The sequence below is a fragment of the Hipposideros armiger genome, unplaced genomic scaffold (genome assembly GCF_001890085.2).
Source record: "Hipposideros armiger isolate ML-2016 unplaced genomic scaffold, ASM189008v1 scaffold_304, whole genome shotgun sequence".
Lineage (NCBI taxonomy): Eukaryota > Metazoa > Chordata > Mammalia > Chiroptera > Hipposideridae > Hipposideros > Hipposideros armiger.
In genome coordinates this window covers 1837344-1858895 of record NW_017731654.1, presented here as the reverse complement: position 1 = coordinate 1858895, position 21552 = coordinate 1837344, and the positions used below count along the sequence as shown (strand labels likewise).

Genomic DNA, 21552 nt, shown 5'->3' with positions numbered 1-21552 from the left:
AGTACCCGGTCCTCCCATATCACCTGCTTCAGGCCCTCCTCCCACCCATCGGCCTCTGCCGACCGCCGCGCTCACCTGAATCGGATCACTCCCACACGCGCGCTTCTGACTCTGGGCGCACTCAGTGTTAGCCTGAAACGAGAATCATTCCCCGGACGCACTGAATCAGCCACACCGCCCTTAGCAACCCACGTTCCCAGCTCCCGCGAGACCTGTCATGATGCGCATGCGCAAAACAGGGCCCTAAAACCCGACGCGAAGACCGGCCGGCTGACGCGTCAGCGTCTAGCGGAAGTCTCGCGGTGTTTGCATTTGAAGCGTTTGGCGGGTGGCGGATATGGCGGCGTCACCCCCGAGACTCAAGAATCGACTCGTAAGAACGTATGGGGCTGTGGGCGGCTGGGGACCGCGGGGGCGGCCGGTCCGGGCGGTCGCGCAGTGGTTCCCGCCGCAAAATCCGAAGCGTTTCTTCAGCAGCAGCAGTAGCAGCAACGTCAGCAGTGACGACCCCTCGCAGTCTGTCGCTTCGGACGATTCTGACGACCCTGATTTCTCCCAGAGCCCGGTGGGTCAGCGGCGGAGGCGCGCTGGCGGTCGAATCTCCAAGGACCGGCCCAGCCCGATCGTGACCCCAAGACGCCTGAGGCTACGAGCTCGGCCCCCGCAGAAGTGCAGCACTCCCCGCAGCGCACTCCTACCGCCGCCCCTCCCCAGCAGCAAACCAGGCCGCCTCGGCCCGGACCTCACTGTGTGCAACCAGCCCGGGGACAGTGGCGAGCTGGGCACCAGTGCCTCTCTGTGCAGCTCTCCGGCCTCTCCCAGCCCCGGCCCTGGGTCTCCAGAGCTGGGAGACAGTGTCATCTGTATCGACCCCTCCGCCTCTCTGAATGCAGCCTCTGAAGTTCCCAGCGACTTCCACCTGCCAGCAGCCTCTCTGGACCAAGCACCTGACTCCTGCTCCCAGGAGACAGCAACAGGAGGAGGCCGGATCCCCAGATTGGCTCACCAAGCCCGTACCCGCCTCAGGTCAGCTCTCTTTAGTCTTATGGACTCAGGAAACCCTGAGGATTCGGAGTTTGGGGCAGATGGGAAGAATATGAGGGAGTCCTGCTGTGAAAGGGAGTCGGCGGGAAAGAGGCTGGAGAACCCAGGTTTATCAAGCATCCATAAGAAAAGGGCCACAGAGCAGGGCTCTTATCAAGAGACTGGGGCTCAAGGGGCTGTCCAGACAGAAGAGGCCAGTGGTTGCAAGAGCTGTAATGCAGCTGAGGAAATCAACAGACCTGAGAGAACTGGGTCAAGCCAGAAAAGGAAACATCAGGAGGCAGTAGAAACCTCCCTCCTCTGTTACCACCGGTTTAAAAAGGGCCAAAAGATGGAACAAGATTCATTCCTCACCCAGGACCTGACTCATGGACAGAGTGACTGCTCTTGGACCAAAGGCAGGGCTTCTTTCAGTTTCCACAAGAAGAAGATCGTGACTACTGTGTCAGAAGTGTGCAGCAGCTACACCGTTGCCAGCTCTCTCTCTGAGTCCCTCCTATCAGAATATTCAAACGCTTCTGTCATGAACAGAACAAACAGTGCTCTGTCGCCTGGGCACTCCTCGTCCATGTACTTGCTAACCCCCTTAAAGACAATACATGTTGCAGACAAGAAGGCATCTGATGCTGAAAAGGTGTATAAGGAATGTAACCAGGAGGGTCCTGTCCCCTTTAGCTCTTGCCTTTCCACGGAAAAACTGGAATGCTGTGAGAAGATTGGGGAAGGGGTGTTTGGCGAAGTGTTTCAAACAATTGCTAATCATACACCTGTAGCCCTAAAAATCATTGCTGTTGAAGGACCTGATTTAGTCAATGGATCCCATCAGAAAACTTTTGAGGAAATCCTGCCAGAGATCATCATCTCCAAAGAGTTGAGCCTCTTGTCTGATGAGGTATGCAACCGCACAGAAGGCTTTATTGGGCTGAACTCAGTGCACTGTGTTCAAGGATCTTACCCTCCCTTGCTTCTCAGAGCCTGGGATCACTATAACTCAACCAGAGGGTCTGCAAATGACCGGCCTGACTTTTTTGAGGAAGACCAGCTCTTCATTGTGATGGAATTTGAGTTTGGAGGGACTGACTTAGAGCAAATGAGAAAGCAGTTGTCCTCCATAGCTACTGCAAAGAGCATTTTGCACCAGATCACTGCATCCCTTGCCGTGGCAGAGGCATCCCTGCACTTTGAGCACCGAGACTTACACTGGGGGAACGTGCTCTTAAAGAAAACCAGCCTCAAGGAACTCCACTACACTCTCAACGGGAAGACAAGCACTATCCCCACCCGTGGGCTGCAAGTCAACATCATTGACTACACCCTGTCACGCTTGGAGCGGGATGGGATCCTGGTTTTCTGTGACATTTCCATGGATGAGGACCTATTTACAGGTGAAGGTGACTACCAGTTTGAGATCTACAGGCTCATGAGGAAGGAGAACAACAACTGCTGGGGTGAATATCACCCTTATACTAATGTGCTCTGGCTACATTACCTCACAGATAAGATTCTGAAAGAAATGACCTTCAAGTCTAAATGTAACACCCCTGCCATGAAACAAATGAAGAGAAAGATCCTGAATTTCCACAGGACAATGCTGAACTTCAGTTCTGCCACTGATCTGCTCTGCCAACACAGTCTATTTCAGTAAGTCAAAGATGCCTCCCCCGCCCCGCCCCACCATGATGTTTTCAATCTCTAACCCTAGACAGGGTGGAATTCCCATTCTTTCCTTTTTCCAATCTGCTTTCCAACAAGAATTTTGTTTCCAAGTGGAAACCAAAATGTTTGTGGAAATGTTTAAACAATAAATGTTCTTAAAAAATAAGCTACGCATAAGAACAAGTGTTTACAACTTATAAGCCCTCTTTCTGTCAGCAGAGTCCATTCTGTAAGTTTCCGTATTTCTATTTTTGAGCCTTGACACTTTTTATCGCCTGAGCAAAAAAAAAAAAAAAAAAGAATTCAGGAAAGCCCAAAGCCTGTTGCTGTAGGTATCATAGGCTGGCTTTGGAAGCCATACTACAGATGAGTCAATGGAGCAAAGAGACTGTAGCAAAGCAGAGACCAAGACAGACCGGAGTGAGAGAGGAAAGGAAGATGGTAGACAATTTGTAGGGAGACATGCAAGAAATGCCACATATTTATCAAGCTCATTTTCCAATTACAAAGAAGAATTTATCAATTTTCAACCGGAAAATAAATGTCTCCATGGCTACTGAAAAGGTTTGAATTTTTGCTTATTTTTTTGTCAAGGGAGGAAAACTGAAATGTTGCTTTAAGAGCTGGGTGATTGATATTCCTTCTGAACATGACTTTGGTAGTTTACTTCTAATGTGTTCCCAGGTTAACTAATCTTGTTTTCACTCCTTTTCTAGAACTCTAGTTTTTATACCTTTTGAGAATCTATAGTCACTCTGGAAAGAGATGTAATCGTGATAGCGTAAACAACCACCTCTAAGTACCTGCTTCTTTGTCAGGTTCTTCACTCTTATAAGCTGGAAACCTTGTAATTTGATTGGAACACAGATTTCCAGCTGGAATTTGGCTTCAAAAAGATTTTCCCCATGTATCTGCAAAATAAAATCAGAGTGGAAGTCAAAGTTGGTGTTGCTTTGCTACCTGCAGCTTTGCAGTGATAAGTACAAAGCACTTACATTGAAGAGGAATTCTTTGTGGTCAGAAAGTCCCTGGCTTGTGTTCATGTACATCACTGATGGTCTGCAATTGAAAGGGCATGTGTTAGGCCTCAAGACCCCCTTCTTGTTTTAAATGAACCTGAATGCTACCTGCTGGATACACTAGGACAGAGGGTGTCAGATCCTAAGAGGAATCAAAGCTAAATATCAAAATGTAAAGTGGTGGTAGGGCAGTTGGGATCAGGTAGAATATTTGAATTCTGCATATTTGGGTTGGTTCTATGTCTAATTATCATTTTTCAGAGTGGCCTTACTTTTTCCCTTCCTTCCTTCCCAATCCCACAGCCCCTGTCTTCTTCCCTCCTTAGCCTCATATCATGACAGTCCCCTTTTGTAGCAAGACCAGTTGGCACTGCTCCTCCTTTGATAACTACCATGGGGTTTCCAGGACCCAACTATTAGTGCCTTAGAGATCAGTGGGAGTCTGGGTTCAAAGCAGCCTTCTCTCAAAGGAAGGCAATGCTCATGTGTAGTCTAACCACCAGTTCCGTGCACAAGAGCGAATGCATAAAGCTGTCCCGCAGCTGTCGGCCCCTTGGAAGTACTTACTTGGGAAGAACTGCAATGAAGGCATGCCTGATGTGAAGGCTGTGGGTCTTTCTGTCCAAAGACCTTATTTTGTTGGAACTAGGAAATAAGAGTGTCAGTTCACAGCATACCTGCTTTGTACATACGGCTGTTTCTGCACTTTGGCATCCCAGGGTCATCAGTGGTTAAATAAGAAAAGACTCTTGGAGATAAGCAGAGTGCAGAAGACTTGCTAGAAAACCATACTTGGAGAAATACTGATTTAAAAAGGGTTTCTCAACCTCAACAGTATTGACATGTTGGGCCAGATAATTCTCTGTGAGGCTGTCCTGTATATTAAGATGTTTAGCAGCATCTACCCACGAGATGCCAGTAGCACCCCCCAAGTTGTGGCCATCAAGAGTGGCTCCAGGTATTGTCGCTAGGGGGCAGAATCACCCCATTTGAGAATCCTTTCCCCACACCATACCCCACCCTACCCCCAAACATAGAGGTTTTGCAGATGACAGAGCTTCTCCAGAGTTAAACAAACCAGAATCAGAACCCCATTCTAATTAGAACTCCAGGCTCATCCGACCAGACTGTATACCATAATTTTACTTTGTGTATCAATAAAAGAATGTTTGAAATATCTTTGATAACAAGAAGGGAAAGCCAAGCCACTGCAGGGACACAGGTACCTTCTCTGGGCTCACAGAGATTCTCTTCTTCCTGGGCAGTGAGGGAGCCGCAGCTCTGAGGCATGCACACGGGAGGGAGAGTTTTCCCAGGGCCATACCCCGGGCCTGCTGTGACACAGGCACGACTTACTTTACGACCATCACAGTCACGTTGGCTGTCCTGTTGGCTGTCCTGTTTGAAAAGGCACTCTCCTCTAGCTGCCAAACTACAGAAAAGTTTGCCTATTTAAAAAAACAAAACAAAACAAAAACCAGGTCACTGATTCTTTTCTACACCACTCACAATTCAAACTGCTTCCTACTAACTAAACAGACCCGGGAAACATATTCATATTCCTCACATTTTTGTATCCTAGCATGCTTCCACATCTGTTATTCCATGTGTAAGCCTCTTTCTTATTCCCCTTTCACAACTGAGGAAACCATTTCAGAGGTTTCCCACAGCAGAGCTCACCAGTGGCATGTCAGGGACTCACCTCAGGACTAATAACTGGGTCTGGTGCTCCGTCCATAGCACCCCAACTTCTCTCTGCTGTACTGTAGTGAGCCAACAGTTTGTCTGTGGCTGTATCCCCCACCCCACCACTCCCTGCTTTCAAAGCAAACTTGGCAATTCTAAGCACTGCTGTGGATCCGACTGTACAGTAAATGGAAGCATGAAGATCGCAACTGAGAGATTCCAGTGAGACTGGGAAGTGGAAGACACCAACTGAGGGTCGTGAGAAGAGTCAGCCAATCAAAACAGACTCACAGATGACCTCTTGAGTATGGGGTGACCAATCTTGCAGTTCATGACCATGTCAGAAGCATCTGGCTTAGGGTCATCACACTGAATGTTTGGAGAAGGAGGCTGTTAACAGAAAAAGACTGTTCTTAAAAGAAAAAAATGGTGCAGTTTCCTCATACCAGGTCAGCAACATTTGCTGACTTTCCCACATGCCCGACACCCTGCCAGGCACTGGGGACACAAATACATCAGACTTGGTTCCTGTCTTCCTCACCAGCTGGGCAGGCGTGCTCATAATAGATGGTTGAGGAATTCAAATACAAAGCCTAAGGCCTACGGAGTGGTTCCGTGAGAGGCACAGAGAAAAGCAGTACAGAAAGATGAATTCCAACTCGGAGGAATCTGACAGTCTTCACTGGGGAGGAGACATTTGAACTGGGCCACAGACAAGGCACATTTAACATACGGAGGTGGGCCAAAGGCCAGCAGGAGCCTCCAGCACCCCGTGTAGCCTTTGCCAGTCATGGCTCCACATGTGGACCACGGAGGACAGCAAACGGTTTGACTGACGGCTGTTTTCTTGATTCTCCCAAGGAGGGCGCATCACTAGTTCCATTCTGGACGCCAGGAGATCATTTTATTCTCACCTAATGGATGCTGCCTTAGCCCAAAGACCTAGCCTAAGGCTACCAGGGACAAACCAGTAGTTTGAGGTTTATTAACTCATTACAGTGAGGAAAACTGCATTGTGGTGTGTCTCACCAAACAGGAAAAGACGGTTATTAAAGGATCCTGGGAAAGGCTGGTCTTCAGGTGAAATGTAAATGAAGCAGAGTTTTGATGGGCTCAAAACAAAGCAGGGCTGTGTGTAGAAGGGTCACTGGGCATCCAGTTGGACTCCAGAGTGGGCCCCAGGACCCATTTCCTTGGAAACTATTAAGATGTGAGAAGTTTTGTCCGGAAATGCTTTATGTGAAGCTTTGTACCTCAGGTGGAAATAGACCTGCTTTTCTTTGTCAAAGTGACTTAAATTCTCCAGGCGAGAGTCAGATGGTTTTATAATTACAGCTATAACTTCAAGCAGCAAACATGCATTGCCAGTGATTTTAGAGAACACAATTTTTCAGTGTTATGATACTTTACAGCGGCAGGGTGTCCTTGGGGAAAATACTGTTTCCTAGTATCTTGCAGCTGACTTTGGGTTTGTGATCCCAGGCTGACGAATGGCAGGGCTGGCTTTTACTTTCCTAGTCCAAGCTAATTTATTAGAGATTATTTCTCTCTTGGAACCTGGGTTAAGAAAGGCTGCTGGCAGGGAGGAGTGATTGCACAGCAAAACGGCACCATTGAAGGTTTGTGAGGCAGAGAATGGCGTGGTTGGATCTATAGCATATAGTTGGATTGGAGAGAATTCATCTAGTTAATAATCATTTATTAGATGGACCAGGATGAGGCTGGAGGCAGAGTTAGGGGGTTGCCATAAGAAAGGGCAGGTATGCAGGGAGGAAAACCCATGAGTGGCATGTTTCCAAAACTGCTGTCATAATTACCTTTTGTATCCTCTTAAAGTGCAAGTTTCTGGGGTAATGCAAAACCATGCTTGTCATGTAGGAATCTTCCCCAGAGTTAGTTAGGCTGATGTTCATGTTCAGCTCCTTTGTGACACCCAGCACCAATTCCTGCCTGCACAGGGAAGGCAAATAGATAAGTGTTATCCGTTTATTTATTCTGTAACAACCTGGGTGCAATGCAATAGCATATTTTTAACTAACTTCTCAATAAAGTGCCTAAAGGATACATGTAGCCTAGATTTTCTTCCCTTCAACATAAGCAGCCACCTGGACTGCAATACCCACCTCAGTTGCTGTGTGAGACAGTAATAACAGCTACCATTTATTTAGAACTTACCACGTACCAGGGACAGTGCTAAATGCTTCACATGCTCAATTTATCCTCATAATAACCCTATGAACTAGGACGGTTACTCTCCATTTCATAGAGAAGGAAACAAGCCAAGAGAGGCTAATTTACCTGAGGTCTACCAGCCTCAAAAGGCAATTGGGAGAGTTGGATCTAAATCCCCTTTCTACCACCAATTCACTGTGACCCTAGGCAAGGCACTGCATTACACAAATGCATCCACTTCACATATATTTATGGTACACCTTCTCTGTTCCAGATACCCTGCTCAACACGAGAAACAGCAGTGCACGAGACAGACTCTGCCCCTGCCCCTTCCTTGGCCTCACCTTTCCCACCCACGAAATCATTCAGGCCCTTCCAAGTTAAGGGCTGTGGTTTAAAACATGAGTCTGTTGAGCCTGGAGAAGAGAAGACCTGGGGATTTGCAAGAGCTTCCTTCAGTCCGCTGAGGTACTGTGGGCCCCAGAGCGCAGAACCACTATCAGTAATTGAGATCTACAGGAAAACATATTAACAGTACAAAGAGAACTTTCTAACCACCTGACATGTTCAAAGATGGAACATGTAGCTCTGGGAAGTGACGTGTTTTGTTGTTATTGTTTTTATCACAGCTGAGAAGAGGTTAGATGGATTGGAGGGAGAGATGGGGCAGAGATAGTTAGAGCCTACTGTGGAGATCCGTCTGAGAGGTGACACATGCCTGAAATAAGACCATACTGGTAGGGATGGAGAGAAGGGCTAGAAAGCAAAAATGGGCAGGCCATCCTTGCAAGCAGAGCCAGCAGGAGAGAGGACTCAAAGATGAGTCCCACGTTTACAGCCTAGATGACCAAGGGCTGCTATTCAGGAGGGAGAGAACCAGGAGGAAGACCCGAGGGTGGGAGCTGAGCAGAGTTCAGGTTGGGACACGATGAGAGGCGCCTATAGGATAACAAGGCAGAGATGTTGGAATGTCAGTAGGCTATCCTGTTCTAGAGCCCAGGAGAGGGGTCTGAGTCGTCCCAGGATTGAACAGTTCTTAACCTGAGGGCCAGGGGCGGTTTCAGAGGCCCCGAATGCAAACACTGACGTATGCACATGTGATCTTCTAGGGAGAAGGGTCTGTCGTTTTCCTTCGATTCTTGAGATCTATGTCCACAAAAGGGTCAGAAACCACTGAGACATTTGGGTGCTAATGATTCGGCTCAATACTTTTGAAAATAGGCGCGACTGCTTGCTGTGTACACTAGGGGGTGACGTAGGGCCAGCTATGTGTGCTGTACGCATCCGGCAAATTCACAAGTTGGCTGAGAGGGTGGTTCTTGGCTTTATTTAACTCCCTGTGGGAAACAGCTGTGTATGCTTGTTAGGCTGGATTCCAAAGCACTTAAAAGTCTTGAAGTGGACCTTAGTGATTGAGATGGGCAGTGCTAAGCCATCAACATCTGACACACAAGTCCTGCAAGTGTCTGTGAGAGAGCTTACGAGGACTCTGGAGGCGTGTTCTTCCCACAGACACCAAGTCCAGCCAACAGGCCGTCAGCACCGTTACACACACAGCGCCAGCAGCCAGGTGGGGCAGTTTTAGATCACCACACGTCCAAAACCAAACTCACCAGCTCTCCCTCCTCACCCTGCCTTCCAAAACCATTCTTCCAAAGGCTTCCTCAGTTCAGCTCTTGGCATCACCGTCATTCTAGAATTCAGTGATGGCCGACAGAACTTTTGCAGTAATGGGAATGGTCTGTATCTGTGCTGTTCAATATCATTAGCCACACGTGTGTACTGAGCACTTGAAATGTGCACAGTACAACAAAGGAACTAACATTTTAATTTTATTTACTTTTAATTCATTGAAATTGAAATAGCCAAATGTGATGAGCGGCTACCGTACTGGACAGCACAGTTCTAAATGCTCAGGCTGAAACCTTGAAAGACGTCTTAGACCAGTGGTTCTCAACCTGTGGGTCACAACCCCTTTGGGGGTCGAACGACCCTTTCATAGGGGTCGCCTAAGACCATCGGAAAACAAAAAGATACTTACATTACGATTCATAACAGTAGCAAAATTACAATTATAGAGTAGCAACGAAAATAATTTTATGGTTGGGGGTCACCACCACATGAGGAACAGTATTAAGGGGTTGCGGCATTAGGAAGGTTGAGAACCGCTGTCTTAGACCTTTCTTTCTCTCACTCCCCACATCCAATCTGTCATCCACTCCTATGGGCTCTAACTTCAAAATATAACTAACCACCTTTCTTGCTACCACTCTGGCCCAAGTCCCCAGCACTTCTCACCTGAGTTATTATAACAGCTCCTTCCTACCTCCTTACTCCCACTTTTGCTCCTACAGTCTATTCTCAACACAGCAGCAAGAATGATCCTGTTAAAATGCAAAATCATGTCATTCCCCTGGCTTCCCAGCTCACAGGAAAAGCCCCTGTGGAGGGCCTGGGCAGCCCCTTAGGACCTCCCCCTCCCCCGACACCACCTGTCCCTCCCTCATTCTACTGCAGCTACACTGGTGTCCTGGCTCCCCGCTGCCTCCAGGCCAGCTCCCATCCCAGGGCATTTGCAGTTGAGCCTCCTTCACACACCCACCTAGTCCAGTCCTTGACCTCCTCCTGCGTGTACCAAGCTGTCCCTTTCTCACTGAGCCCTTTCCTGGCCACTCCGTTTAAAACTGCAACCCCACCTCCACCCAGCACTCCCTCCCACCTTCCCTGCCTTATCTTCCTTCATAGTACATCTCATCAACATAAAATTTAACTTCTTTATTATCTTCTCCCCCTAAAAGCATCAGGAGGGCAGGGCTTTTGGTCTGCGTTGTTCAATGATGTGTCTCCAGCCCCAAGAGTGCTTGGCACAGAGCCGATACTCCATAAACAGTTAACGAATTAAGTGATTTGGTTAAGAGGTGAATTAGGGAAGAGGTTACCTCTAACTGATGTGGTCCCAGGAGTGAGAGGCACTGGGTTATGAAAATAGCATTGCCCCGGACATCAAGAGACTGGGTTCAAGTCCACCAGATGAACCCACACAGGCTCTCCACTACTGAGTTTGTTCTCTAATCTATAAAATGGGAAAACAAATCTGTCTTGCCTCCCTTATGGTGTGGCTGAGGAAGCAGTGGGGTCCTAAATGCAGAAGCCCTTTGTGGGCCCCAAGGGGAGCGGGGAGGAAGTAAGCAGTCGATGCTGAGGCGGGCTTTGCCCAGGTAACCCTTCAGGAGGAAGTTAGCTGCAGAAACTAGGACGACTGGATCCAACTTACTGAGAGGTGGCGATGGCCAGCTGTAACTCTGCAACACAAAACAGCTTATTCTTGCAGTCCTTCTCGTAGGGTAGCTGTAAGCAGACAGAGAGGGGCTGGCTCAGCCCAGGGACCCCACCACCCCGGCAGCCTTGCCTCATGGTCTCCTTAGGACACAACTGTCCCTCCTGCTGACTCTGAGAAGTGCAGTTACGTGGAGGTGAAAGCTGACAGGCTGATGTCGTGTCCACGTGGCCAAGAGAGCTGTGACTGACATTTCCTGATCTGTCAGGGCTAAGGGGCGACAGTCAGGGAAAAGGTGGCAGTCTGTCAGGTAGGGGGTGTGTTTGTCCTACAACACAGGTGTACCATAAGGCAGGCCTCTGCCCAAGGTAAAAAATGGGGTAACCTTTGTGGAATTGTGGGAGTGCCTGTCACTAGCGCCAATTAAGCAGCAATACTCCCAATGTACTACTTTGAACATTTTGGGGAGAAAAACCTATGTGAAGAAAAGCTTCCTTATCCTTTCAAGTAGAGGCAGGAATAGCAGGGGCACTAATGGGGGATACCTAACAAAATATTGTCAAGATCCAGTTCTGCGAAGTCTTCTATCCCCACGGCTGTCTTCTGTAGGTTAACTATTCCCCTTGCAATTTTGCCTACATGAAAACAAACTAATTCAGAAAGTCGCATTGGGGCCACAGGCCCAGTCAAGGTTGAAAAGCCCTAGTTCAGGTTGAAAAATCAAAATTTCTAAAGAACCTGGGGTTTTTTTTTATTATTATTATGAAGGAAAACACAGCCTTAACTGGGAAATCTCTGCATTTGTCTCCCCAGCAGCCAGTGACCACCTCAGCAGCTGTATGCAAGGACTGTCACCATGGCCTGCAGCTGGAATGGGAGCCCAGAGAAGCCTTCTACTTCCTGGAGAAGTGAGATGCAGTTTGCAGAGCTCTATCTGAGTGGGTCAACATTTTGGGGCAGGTTTTGTTTGTTTTTTTTTAGTTTTGTTTTCAGTGTAGCCAAGTACCCTGTTCTTTTTCACCCACTCCCAGTGGGAGAGCAGGGTTAAACTCCCTTAAGCTCCCAGCTAGAACTCATTCTCCAGAAGCATCAATGTGCTTCAACTAACACCAAGTCACTTCTCAACCACTTTATCGTTGCAACTAAAGAATCTTCACCAAACCATCAAAGTGATAATTGATTTAGGTAGGAATCATGAATGGATGTTAAAAAGGATACATACATAATCTCAAGGCATCTCCCCACAAGATACTTATTAATTATAAAAGGAAATAGCACAGTAATGGAACAAAGCAACATGATGCGCTTGCATTCAGAAGGACACAACTTCCCTTCTGTGATATTCCTGCCCAGAATGCATAACCTGAATCTAATCATGAGGAAACATTAGACAAATTCATGGATAAGAACGTTCTACAGAATAACTGGCCTGTACCCTTCAAAGATGTTAAGGTCATTAAACAAACTGAGAAACTGTCCAGATTAAAGGAGACTGTCCAGATTAAAAAAGATAAATGATGACAAAATACACTCAATGATCCTGGACAATAAAATTTTTTTTCTTTTGCTATAAAGGACATTCATAGGATAACTGATAAAATTTAAATAAAGTTGTAGATAATAGTATTTTATCATTGTTCATTTCCTGATTTTGATCATTGTACTGTGGTTATATAAGAGACTGTCCTTGTTTTTTTAAAAAAAATATATGCTGAAGTTTTGGGGGGTAAAGAGGCATCATATCTATAACTTACTCTCAAACAGCTCAGAAATATAAATATGTGTATATGTGTGTAATATATATGTACATATGTATATGTACTGTCTACATAGAATGATAAAGCAATGTGGATGTTAAAGCAGTTGATAAAATGTGAAAATGTTAATATTTGGGAAATATGGATAAAGAATGCATGGGGATTCTTTGGACTATTATAACTTTTTAGTAAGCCAAATATTTCAAAATAAAGTTTTTAAAAACAGAATATATATAGTGATAATCTGCTTGTTGACAAAATTTTATTACATTGGTTCTCCCAGTCTTTTCTGAATCATCTAACTTGCTGTCAATATCAAAATTTAAAAAACTCTAAATATATTATTATACATTTAAAATAAAGTCTTTTGCCTAAAAAATTAAAATGACAACCTTTGTTCATAAGGAACCTGATTCTCCTTCTTCCTTGGCAGATGAGCAGTGAAACAATCACCCGATTATGTTGCTCTCTTATTTCTGTTTACTAGTGTGACTGATACATTGGGCATTGACCAAAAGTGGAGCTAAAGGCTTATGTCATTTAATAATATTTTGAGCATTTTGGTAAAAATATTGGACAGTTGGGAGTATCCACTGATTACCTGGAAATATACTTAGGTTACCTGAAGCTTTTCTGTGCCTGCATGAACTACTTTTGGCTTTTAATTTTATTTTTGGAGACTGAATTCATTCCTGCTGACTGTAATTATTATTCCTTAATGCTCGTGTTGTCACTTCTTTGATCTTGCTGATTTTTCTATACCCCGTAAGACTCTAAATGAAGACTAACAGAATATCCTAGGGGCTAGGGCTTGGGTGGGAACATAATCACCTTAGCTATCATAGAATCAGAAAATTTGACTGTTCTCCCTCTCTAATTTCCCTTAGTTGTGAGAAAAGTTTCTTGTGACCCTACTCACCTGTTAGGGTGCAAATATTGTGGGCCTGACATTCAGCTTCAAGGCCCTGGGCAGGAGCTGGGTAGACAGGTATGCAAAGAGCATCCTCTCTGCAGGGCAGGTCAGCCCCAGTCCAGTCCCCACACGGGACTCCCACCACACTCATCAGAGACCCTTGCCAAGTCGGGCAATGTAGTCATATGCTTCATTAAATATGTAGCAAGTACTTTCTCCAAACATAAAGGAACTAGCCTTGGGGCCTGGTTGGGAGACCTGGTTACCTACCAGTGAGGCCGTGGGCAAATTAATGCTCAGGAACTCAACTTCCCCCATTTGTGCGGTAAGGGGCCCAAATGCTGTCTGAAGACTCTCCGAACTCTTAAGATTCTTTGAAGTTAGGGGAACAGGTGCTTTTGGGGTGATGGCTCCCAGGAGGGTCTCGTCTTAGCTGTGGGTAGAATTACCTGGAAGATGGAATAGGGCTTATCGTAGAAGTCCAGGACAGGGTAGGCGTGGCCCCTCTGGCCCTTGGGGGTCTGGAGTTGGTAGCTGACGCTGACACTGATGTTGGAGAAGCAGTCCTCCTTACAGAGCTGCAGAGTCGCCGAGAAATGCAGAATTGGAGTTGGATGTGGGGGAGAAAATGACTAGGAGAGTATTTTTAACTTTGATATAGCCATAATATGAAAGAAACAATGAAAGTGGTGAGCCAGAAGTCCTAAGCCTCTTCCAAATAAACCAGGCTGAAGGGAAGCTTCCCCTCAACCTAGCTGCCAACAACGTTGGAAAAATCTCCCTTGATCCACTATGGCCTCACATCTCATAACCCCTATGGTTCCTGCCCCAATTCCAAAGAGATTCTGGCCGTCAGGAGTTAAAAGCCGGCCTGACTTTATTCGGAGAGCAAATAGGAGCCACGGAAGGGCAGAGTCATGGTCACATCTGTGTTTACAAAGATCATTCTCAAAGCAACATGGAGGACATTAGGTAAAAACCGAAGCTAAGGAGACTGCCTGGGATGCCATTTGCCACTCTCTTTGAGTGGGCCTTTCAGCGTGGTAGGAGCTCTGAACACATGAGAGTAGGTGAGCGTGATTCCCAGTGGAAAAGGTAGTTACGCTTTCATTTGGGGAAGCCGTAGACTGGCTAGAAACTTTCTTAATCCAATCAACAACCTGCACAGACGTGGGAACACGTGTAGTCAGAAGCATAATTTATAAGGTTATTGGAATAAATTACCCTTATAGGTCCAAAGTTCTGGGTCCTCTCAGGTCCTAAGTCCTGACGAATACATTTTTTTCATGTTTTGAGGCATCTTTGTCAGGAGTAAACCTTTGCAAACGATAACTTTTATCTTTCTATTTCTACTTTCATTCAGTTTTTCTGGTGATTTGCAGAAGGCCCTCAGCCCCACTGTTGTTATCAGGCAAAGTTAGGTGACATGGGGAGGGGAAGCGACCCTGTTATACCCGATTTGTTACCAAGAAACATGTCAGCAATTAGAGCATTTCCCTTTTTGTTCAGCTGCTAGGAAGCTCAGAGATATAGTTAGTGTTCAATTTCAGTAGGTTTCTTTAATTTGGATTTCTGGTATAATTAACTCCATCTCTCATACCATTATATGATCCTTGATCTATTATGATTATTTTAATTGCCTAGTTTGTATAAATGGATAGATGTCTTCATGGCACGCACCTCAATTATTTTCTCAACAACACCAATCCCTCTGGACTCTTCTAAACTCTTCACTTACCTCTCCCTCTGTGGGGATGAGCTGGAAGAGCTCACAGAGATGGGACCCACGGCTCAACTTCGGAAGGTTGCTCTGACAAGTTCTCTTGTTCAAACACTGCAGCCTTTTCTTCTCCTTCACCACATCCACGTCCAACGTGAAGTTCAGAGACATCTCTCTGAGGCCTGGGAGTGAAGAAGACCAGACCTTCCTGAGGAAGCTGGGGTGGGCCAGTCCCAGATACAGGGTCCCCGCCCTGCCTGAGAGTCTATTTTTTTTTTCAAGATTCTATTGGGGAACTGGGGGAGGGGAACAGCGCCAGGACACCCGGGAAAGACAAGTCGCTGTCCTCTCGTTCCTCGGTCCAGTTGTGGAGGATGTCACCCCACTGGCCCATGTTGGCACTGTGATCTCTGCACTCCTTCCTGGTTGAGGCAGTTGATCTCCAGCCACTGGACGGTCACCCGTTGTGGCCCACAGCAGCTCACGCTGGCCGCTGGCTGCCCATGGTTGCCCAGCTCTAGGTCAAGCCGCCAGTTCACCATCCCAGCTGCAGAGATTGCAGCACCACTGGCCCACATGGGATCCGAACCGGCAGCCCTGCTGCTCAGAGCCCGCGCTCCCAAGCCAACTCTCAACCAACGAGTTACTCGAGTGGCTCCTGAGATTCTTTACGAGCCCCTCCTGAGTGGCGCCACATGGGTCCTTCCCTGGGGCTGGACTTCTGAACTTCTTCACTTTGAAGGTACTTTTTTCATGGTCTCCTAGCCCTGGCTAGGGTCCCTCAGAACCCCAGTCCCAAACCCAGAGCAGCACATTCCCAGGGCTGCATCTGTCTTCCTTAGCGGAAGGAGGGCTCAGGGAGGAGGCTGGGATTGAGGGAGAAAAGAAGGAAGGGGAATAATACGGGGAATGGAGAGAGAAACCATAGAGTAAAACCTAAGGACAGCAGAACTGGAAGCACCTTATAGATCACTTGGGCCAACTCCCTTACTGTACAGAACAGAAACCAGGCCCCGGAGAGTAAAAGACACCAGCCTAGTGTCACACAGCCACTCAGCAGCAGCCCTTCAGGTTCTATGGCCTGACTCCTTCAGCCTACACAGTCAGAACAGATAGGCCTGTCACTTTCTACCCTCACTTTTGATAATGGCCTCCTTCTGCAGTAAAGCCACACCCCACCTTGGGGGTGTGCTTTCTGACCTGCGGGAATCAGAGAAACATCTGGGGGATTGTTACTGAGAGATTAAACCTTGTGCACTGTTCCTGATAGATTATCCTGGAAGAGAGCTCTTGGGTTGGCAGTAAGTACCTGGGCTGTGAAAGCCAGGCCCACCCTCTGCCTTCTGGAAACAGCCTCCCATTCAGTGCCAGGTAAGGGAATGGGAAGAGAGACCAGACCTCCAGGAGGTTACCCAATCCCACCTGGGCCAGGGAGATACAGTGAGGAGGAAAGGGGAGAAGACATAAATCAGAGTAAGAAAAAGCCCCTACACACGCACACGCATAGGCACAGGAGATGGATGGAGAAATGGCTGCCTTTTTCTGAGTCTTCTTTCAGAAACTCAACCCTTCAACCCCTCAGAGGGTCCAATGCCCCTTTTCCCAACAGGGCCAGGTAAACCCCTTCAGGGTCCAGAGTGCTAACCATTACACGATGGAACCCAGCTAAACCCCTTCAGAGTGTTGACTTAGCAGGTCACCTTTTCTAGGGCAGTTCACCTTAAACAGAGCCTAGTGTCAAAGGACCTAAGCTCCAAACAGAGAGATTTCAAACACCAGGACCTTACAACACACATACCCTCACCCCTATTCCCATCCTCTTTCCCTGCCCCCTACTGAAGCCAACAAGGAATGACCCCAACACTGGGCTGCCTGTTACCTGACTCGGCAGCTGTGGTCGCAGAGCTGATTTCAAAACACAGACGCACATCCACACTGCTGTTGAAGCCAATGGGCAGTGTCTTGGGGGTGAAGGTCATGGACACCTTTAGGCGAACCACAGGTCGTGAGCTACACAAGAAAACGAAGAGGACCATGAGAAGTGACTATGGGACTTCTAGATCTGTGCTTGGCTCATTCATTCATTCAGTGAGGATTTATTGAATATCTCTAATGTGCCAACTGCTATTCTGAGCCTTTAGAATACAATAGGGAGACAAGTTCCTGCTCTAGCGGAGAAAGAGACAACAAGCAAATAAACAAGAAGAAAGGGGGAAATACTATGAACAGGTGATGCTATGATAAAAATAAAATAGGATAAGGTCATAGAGACTGGGGGCTACTTAGGCTGGGTGGTCAGGGAGGGCCTTACTAATGAAGAGACAATTTAAGTTGAGATCTGCTGACAAGAAAGAGCCAGCTATGTGAAGACCTAGAGGAACTGCATTCCAGGCAGAAGGCATAGCTCACGCAAAGGGCCTGTGGTAGGAATGAGTTTGGTTTGTTTGAGGAACACAAAGGTCAGCATGACTGGAGCACAGTCAGTGAGACAGAGGGTAGTAACAGGAGATGCGGAGGCAGGGGTGGGCAGGGCCAGGCCATGGAGAGCTTCATAGACCATGGTAAGGAATTTGGATTTTACCCTAAGTGGAAGCCATTGAAGAGATTTAAGCAGCAGAATGAAGGGATCCCTCTGGCTGCTGTGTGGAGAATGAAGCACGGGGTGGAAGCAGGGAAGACTGCCATGGCAGTGATCCAGGTGAGAGAGGACAGTGTCTTGTACAGGGAGGGATTTTAGAGGCAAAGGCAGCAAAAACGTGTTGGGGGCGGGGAGGTTGGGGCAGAGGAAGGAAAGGAGCTATTGAAGGTGATTCCTGTGTTTTTTGTCCTGAACAAATGGTGTCATGTGCTGAGCTGCGAAGCCTTGGGAGGAGCCGGCTGGGGGACAAGGAGGGGTAGGTGAGAATAAGAGGTTCATTTTTAGACATGTTGACTTTTGAGAGGCCTGGGGGCAACAGCCAAGAGGGCTACAGACTTGACAGCCAAGTCTAGGGCTCAGTGGAGAGCACAGGGCAGACAGGTGCTCCTTCAGCTTATTTATAGCCACGGAACTTGATCGTTCACTTAGGGAACAGCACAGGGGCTCTGAAATGCATCACTGGGCACTATGGGGCACTACGCTAAATACTTCGCATAGATTCTCTCAATTCATCCTCATAACTCTGAGGTAGGCACTATTATTATTCCCATTAATAGAAGAAAAAATTGGGACTTAGCATTCAATAACTTGCCCAAGCTCACGCTGTTAAGGGAGAGCTGAGGGTCAAACCCAAGCGGGCAGACTCCAGAGCTGGTGCCCCGAACCACCACACTGATTCCCTCCCATCAGTGCCTGGTGTCGCCAAGGGGCCACGTAAGACAGGGCAAGTGGGTGAGGCCGGGGCCTGGGACATCAGAAGGCAGGGCAGACCCTTACCGGAGCACCGCCGCCTGGCCCAGAGTGCCCACGGTGATGTCAGCAAGGCCGTCACCACTGAAATCTAAGCCACCATCCACCGACATGCCGAAGTAGCGAAGCCCTGAAGCCACCTTTGAGGCCCTGATCCACTGTGAAGGGAGAAACACAAGGCGTGGGAGAGGGAAAGGGAGAGGGGAGTGCTTTTGGTTTGATTCAAATCAACAATGTCAGCTTCGGTCCCCACCCCAGGGAGCCCTCGATTTAGAAACCGGAAAGAGCAGGGCAAGGTTTCCCGGGGGAAGTGGCATCGGACTGGAGCCTTGAAGGGCAGGTGGGACTTGACAGGGGAGATGAGGAAAGCAGGGGGTGGGCAGAGTAGGATGGTCTGAGGAAACAGCCAGGGGCCAGTTTGGAGGCCACTGGAAGACAGGTGGGTGCAAGGAGGCTTGAGGTGGGGCAGGGGTGTGGAGTGGGCGTGTCTAATCAGACACAGGAGGGAAGACGGGGAGGAGGCTGAAGGCGCAGGGGCGGTGGGGTAGGCAGGAGCGGCTGGGCTGGGAGAGCTGGACTTAATTAGGACAGACACAGGGGCCCACAGGCTGTGCCGGGCGTCGGGAGTCTGGGATTATCCCAGGTTTGTGGGGAGGAGGGAAGGGGCTCAGAGCTCCGGAGGTCTGGGGGTAAGAGGATGCTTCGGGTTGGGCAGCATCTGAACGTGATGCCTCCGGACCATCCAGGTGAGGTGCTCAGGAGGCAGCTGGGCACACGGCGATGAAGCTTAGGAGAGAAACTAGTTGGAGGTAGGTGAAAGTGCCCATAAAAGATGTACCTGGAGAGGTTGGCAATGGAGCTCTGGGGGATGAGCGTTAAGGCATGGAGGGGTTGGGGGCAGGACAGGAGCCAGAGAAGGCACAGAAAGAGAGGAAGCGGGATCTAAGGCAGGCTGGGAATGCCCGAGGAGGCAGATACAAGTTGGAGAAGTAGACAGATGTTGCCACAACCTCTCGTCCCACTTGAAGGGTCTGGGTGAGGCCCTGGCCTGGAACCTCCCACCAGCCCGAGTGACTTCTGTCCTTCATCAGGCATTCCCAACCCCCTGTGACTGGCACTTAGGACTGATGCTGACTTGGGGCTCAGGCCATCATATCTGGGGAGGTCAGAGACCCAGAGTAGAGCAGGAGAGAGCCCTGCGGGTCACCTGTGAGGGGCTAGTAGAGAGGCCATCCCAGCATCCGTTGTAAATGTACACACTGCCGAAGGTGGAGCCATCCTCTGCCCCCGAACCCTCCAGGGGGGCCCCGATGGCCACATCTGTGAACTTATCCTGATTGATATCCCCCACTGTTGCCATGGCAAAACCAAACCGGGCATCAGTGAACCCAGGGTTCCCACTCAGCGTGCGTGCCAAGGAGAAGGAGCCATCCTGTAAAGCAAACAGGCAGCTCAGCCCACAAGACAGGAATGCAGGGTGCCCACCCCATTGCCACCCCAGGAGGCATGCTCACTGGACTTGTTGATTTGGATTCTCTGGCAGGGAGTCTGAGGCTTAGAAAAGGCAAGGGACTTTCCCAAAGTTACTCAATGAGCAAGTGGTAAAGCTGGGGTCCTCCTGCCTTGCAGTTTGGGACCAGAGCCTGCCCCCTGTGCTCCCACGGCTAGGGGCACTGGACTGGCAATTGGGAGGCCTGGGTTCTAGTCTTGGCTCTACCACACACTTGCTATGTAAATATGAGCAAGTTTCAACATCACTGGGCGTCAGCTTCCTCATCTGTAAAGTGGGAGTGACAGCTACCTCCCATAGTTACTGGCGAAACAAGCGAGATCATAGACAAGACTGCTTTGTCAACTGTGGGGCTATTTGGGATGTTTTCACCATCGATATATAAGAGGACAGGGTGGGGAAAGTGAGAAAGTGGGGTATGGGAGGGAGTGGAGCAGCTGCCCCCACCTGGCCGTCATCCACCCCGAGCACCAACCCATCGCTGCCGGGGCCAGGCTGCTTCCAGCCTCCGTCCCCTCTGCACCAGGCTGAGTAGCCACAGCCCCAGCACGCTCGCCAATTTGGAGACCCTCCCACCTGCTCATTCAGACGGTACATATAGACTCTGCCTTCCTGTCCACGAATGTGGTAAAACGGAGCAGCCACCAGCAAGAAGTCCGTGGTTCCATTCATGTTGATGTCCACAGGGCACAGCTCAGAGCCAAAATAGGACCCCAACTACAGCCCAGGAAGGACTCAGTTCAGGGGGAGTGCTGGGAGGCCCCCACTTCCACCCCTCAGCAAGGCTAGACCTCTGCTCCAGCTCCTCCTAGACCACCACATTTGAGTCATTCCAGATCAATCTGTTCGCCAAGGTGCCACAGGAGATTGGCAAGCAGTCCAATCCCCCACACTGGGGAAACCACTGGCAATCAAACATGGACAGCCAGGGCAGAGGCCTGAGTGGTGCCTGAGTCCTGCCCAGGCTGAGCCCCCAACCTCCTGTGTGCCCTGGAGCCCGTCCCTTTCCCTCTGGAGCCTCCAAAACACCCCCGTCTGTAATAATGGGGGGGGTCCCATGGTCCTCCCCCAACAGGTACCTGCTCTCCCTCCAGCACTGGCATGAAGTTGGTGTCTCTGCCCTCCTTCGGGAGCTCAAACACAGCCCCACGCTGGTTGTGCCGTGGCGCCCCAGCCACATAGGAGAGGCCAGAGGCCTTATGCAGCACGGCCACCGAGTAACCTGAGGTAGGGGTGGGATAGTTGTGACGGGGAGCTCCGTTGGGCCACTCCTTTAGCCGCTCCCCGCCCCCACCTTCCCAGCCAGGCGTTTGAAGTGGCCTGGGCAAGAGGACAAAATAGGAGACTATCTTTCTCATCTTTTTAAAAATCAGCATCAGGGAGCACTCCTACTTACCCACTATCACTGGT

The 21552-nt window shown here is 48.7% G+C and overlaps 2 protein-coding genes across 2 annotated transcripts in view; one reads left to right on the top strand and one right to left on the bottom strand.

Annotated features, from left to right (window-relative positions):
* ITGAE (integrin subunit alpha E) overlaps positions 1-21552 on the bottom strand; it is a 65539-nt gene that overhangs the window by 11489 nt on the left and 32498 nt on the right. The window contains exons 13-27 of the mRNA XM_019659817.1: positions 21222-21364; positions 20719-20859; positions 19840-20064; positions 18660-18790; positions 17124-17254; positions 15263-15426; positions 13974-14102; positions 10852-10925; positions 7223-7355; positions 5697-5795; positions 5076-5167; positions 4287-4364; positions 3696-3759; positions 3504-3611; positions 76-132 (exon numbers count right to left, since the gene is read on the bottom strand). Of these exons, the coding sequence (XP_019515362.1) occupies positions 76-132; positions 3504-3611; positions 3696-3759; positions 4287-4364; positions 5076-5167; positions 5697-5795; positions 7223-7355; positions 10852-10925; positions 13974-14102; positions 15263-15426; positions 17124-17254; positions 18660-18790; positions 19840-20064; positions 20719-20859; positions 21222-21364 (1769 nt within the window). The remainder of the gene's footprint in view (positions 1-75; positions 133-3503; positions 3612-3695; positions 3760-4286; positions 4365-5075; positions 5168-5696; positions 5796-7222; positions 7356-10851; positions 10926-13973; positions 14103-15262; positions 15427-17123; positions 17255-18659; positions 18791-19839; positions 20065-20718; positions 20860-21221; positions 21365-21552) is intronic.
* Positions 331-12761, top strand: HASPIN (histone H3 associated protein kinase). Its single transcript, XM_019659819.1, has 3 exons — positions 331-3264; positions 7852-8045; positions 11668-12761. The coding sequence occupies exon 1, from the start codon at positions 338-340 to the stop codon at positions 2687-2689; it is 2352 nt and encodes a 783-aa protein (XP_019515364.1). The 5' UTR covers positions 331-337; the 3' UTR covers positions 2690-3264; positions 7852-8045; positions 11668-12761.

Excerpts from the sequence above, each read along its gene's own strand:
- HASPIN (XM_019659819.1), top strand. The coding sequence starts at position 338 with ATGGCGGCGTCACCCCCGAGACTCAAGAATCGACTCGTAAGAACGTAT.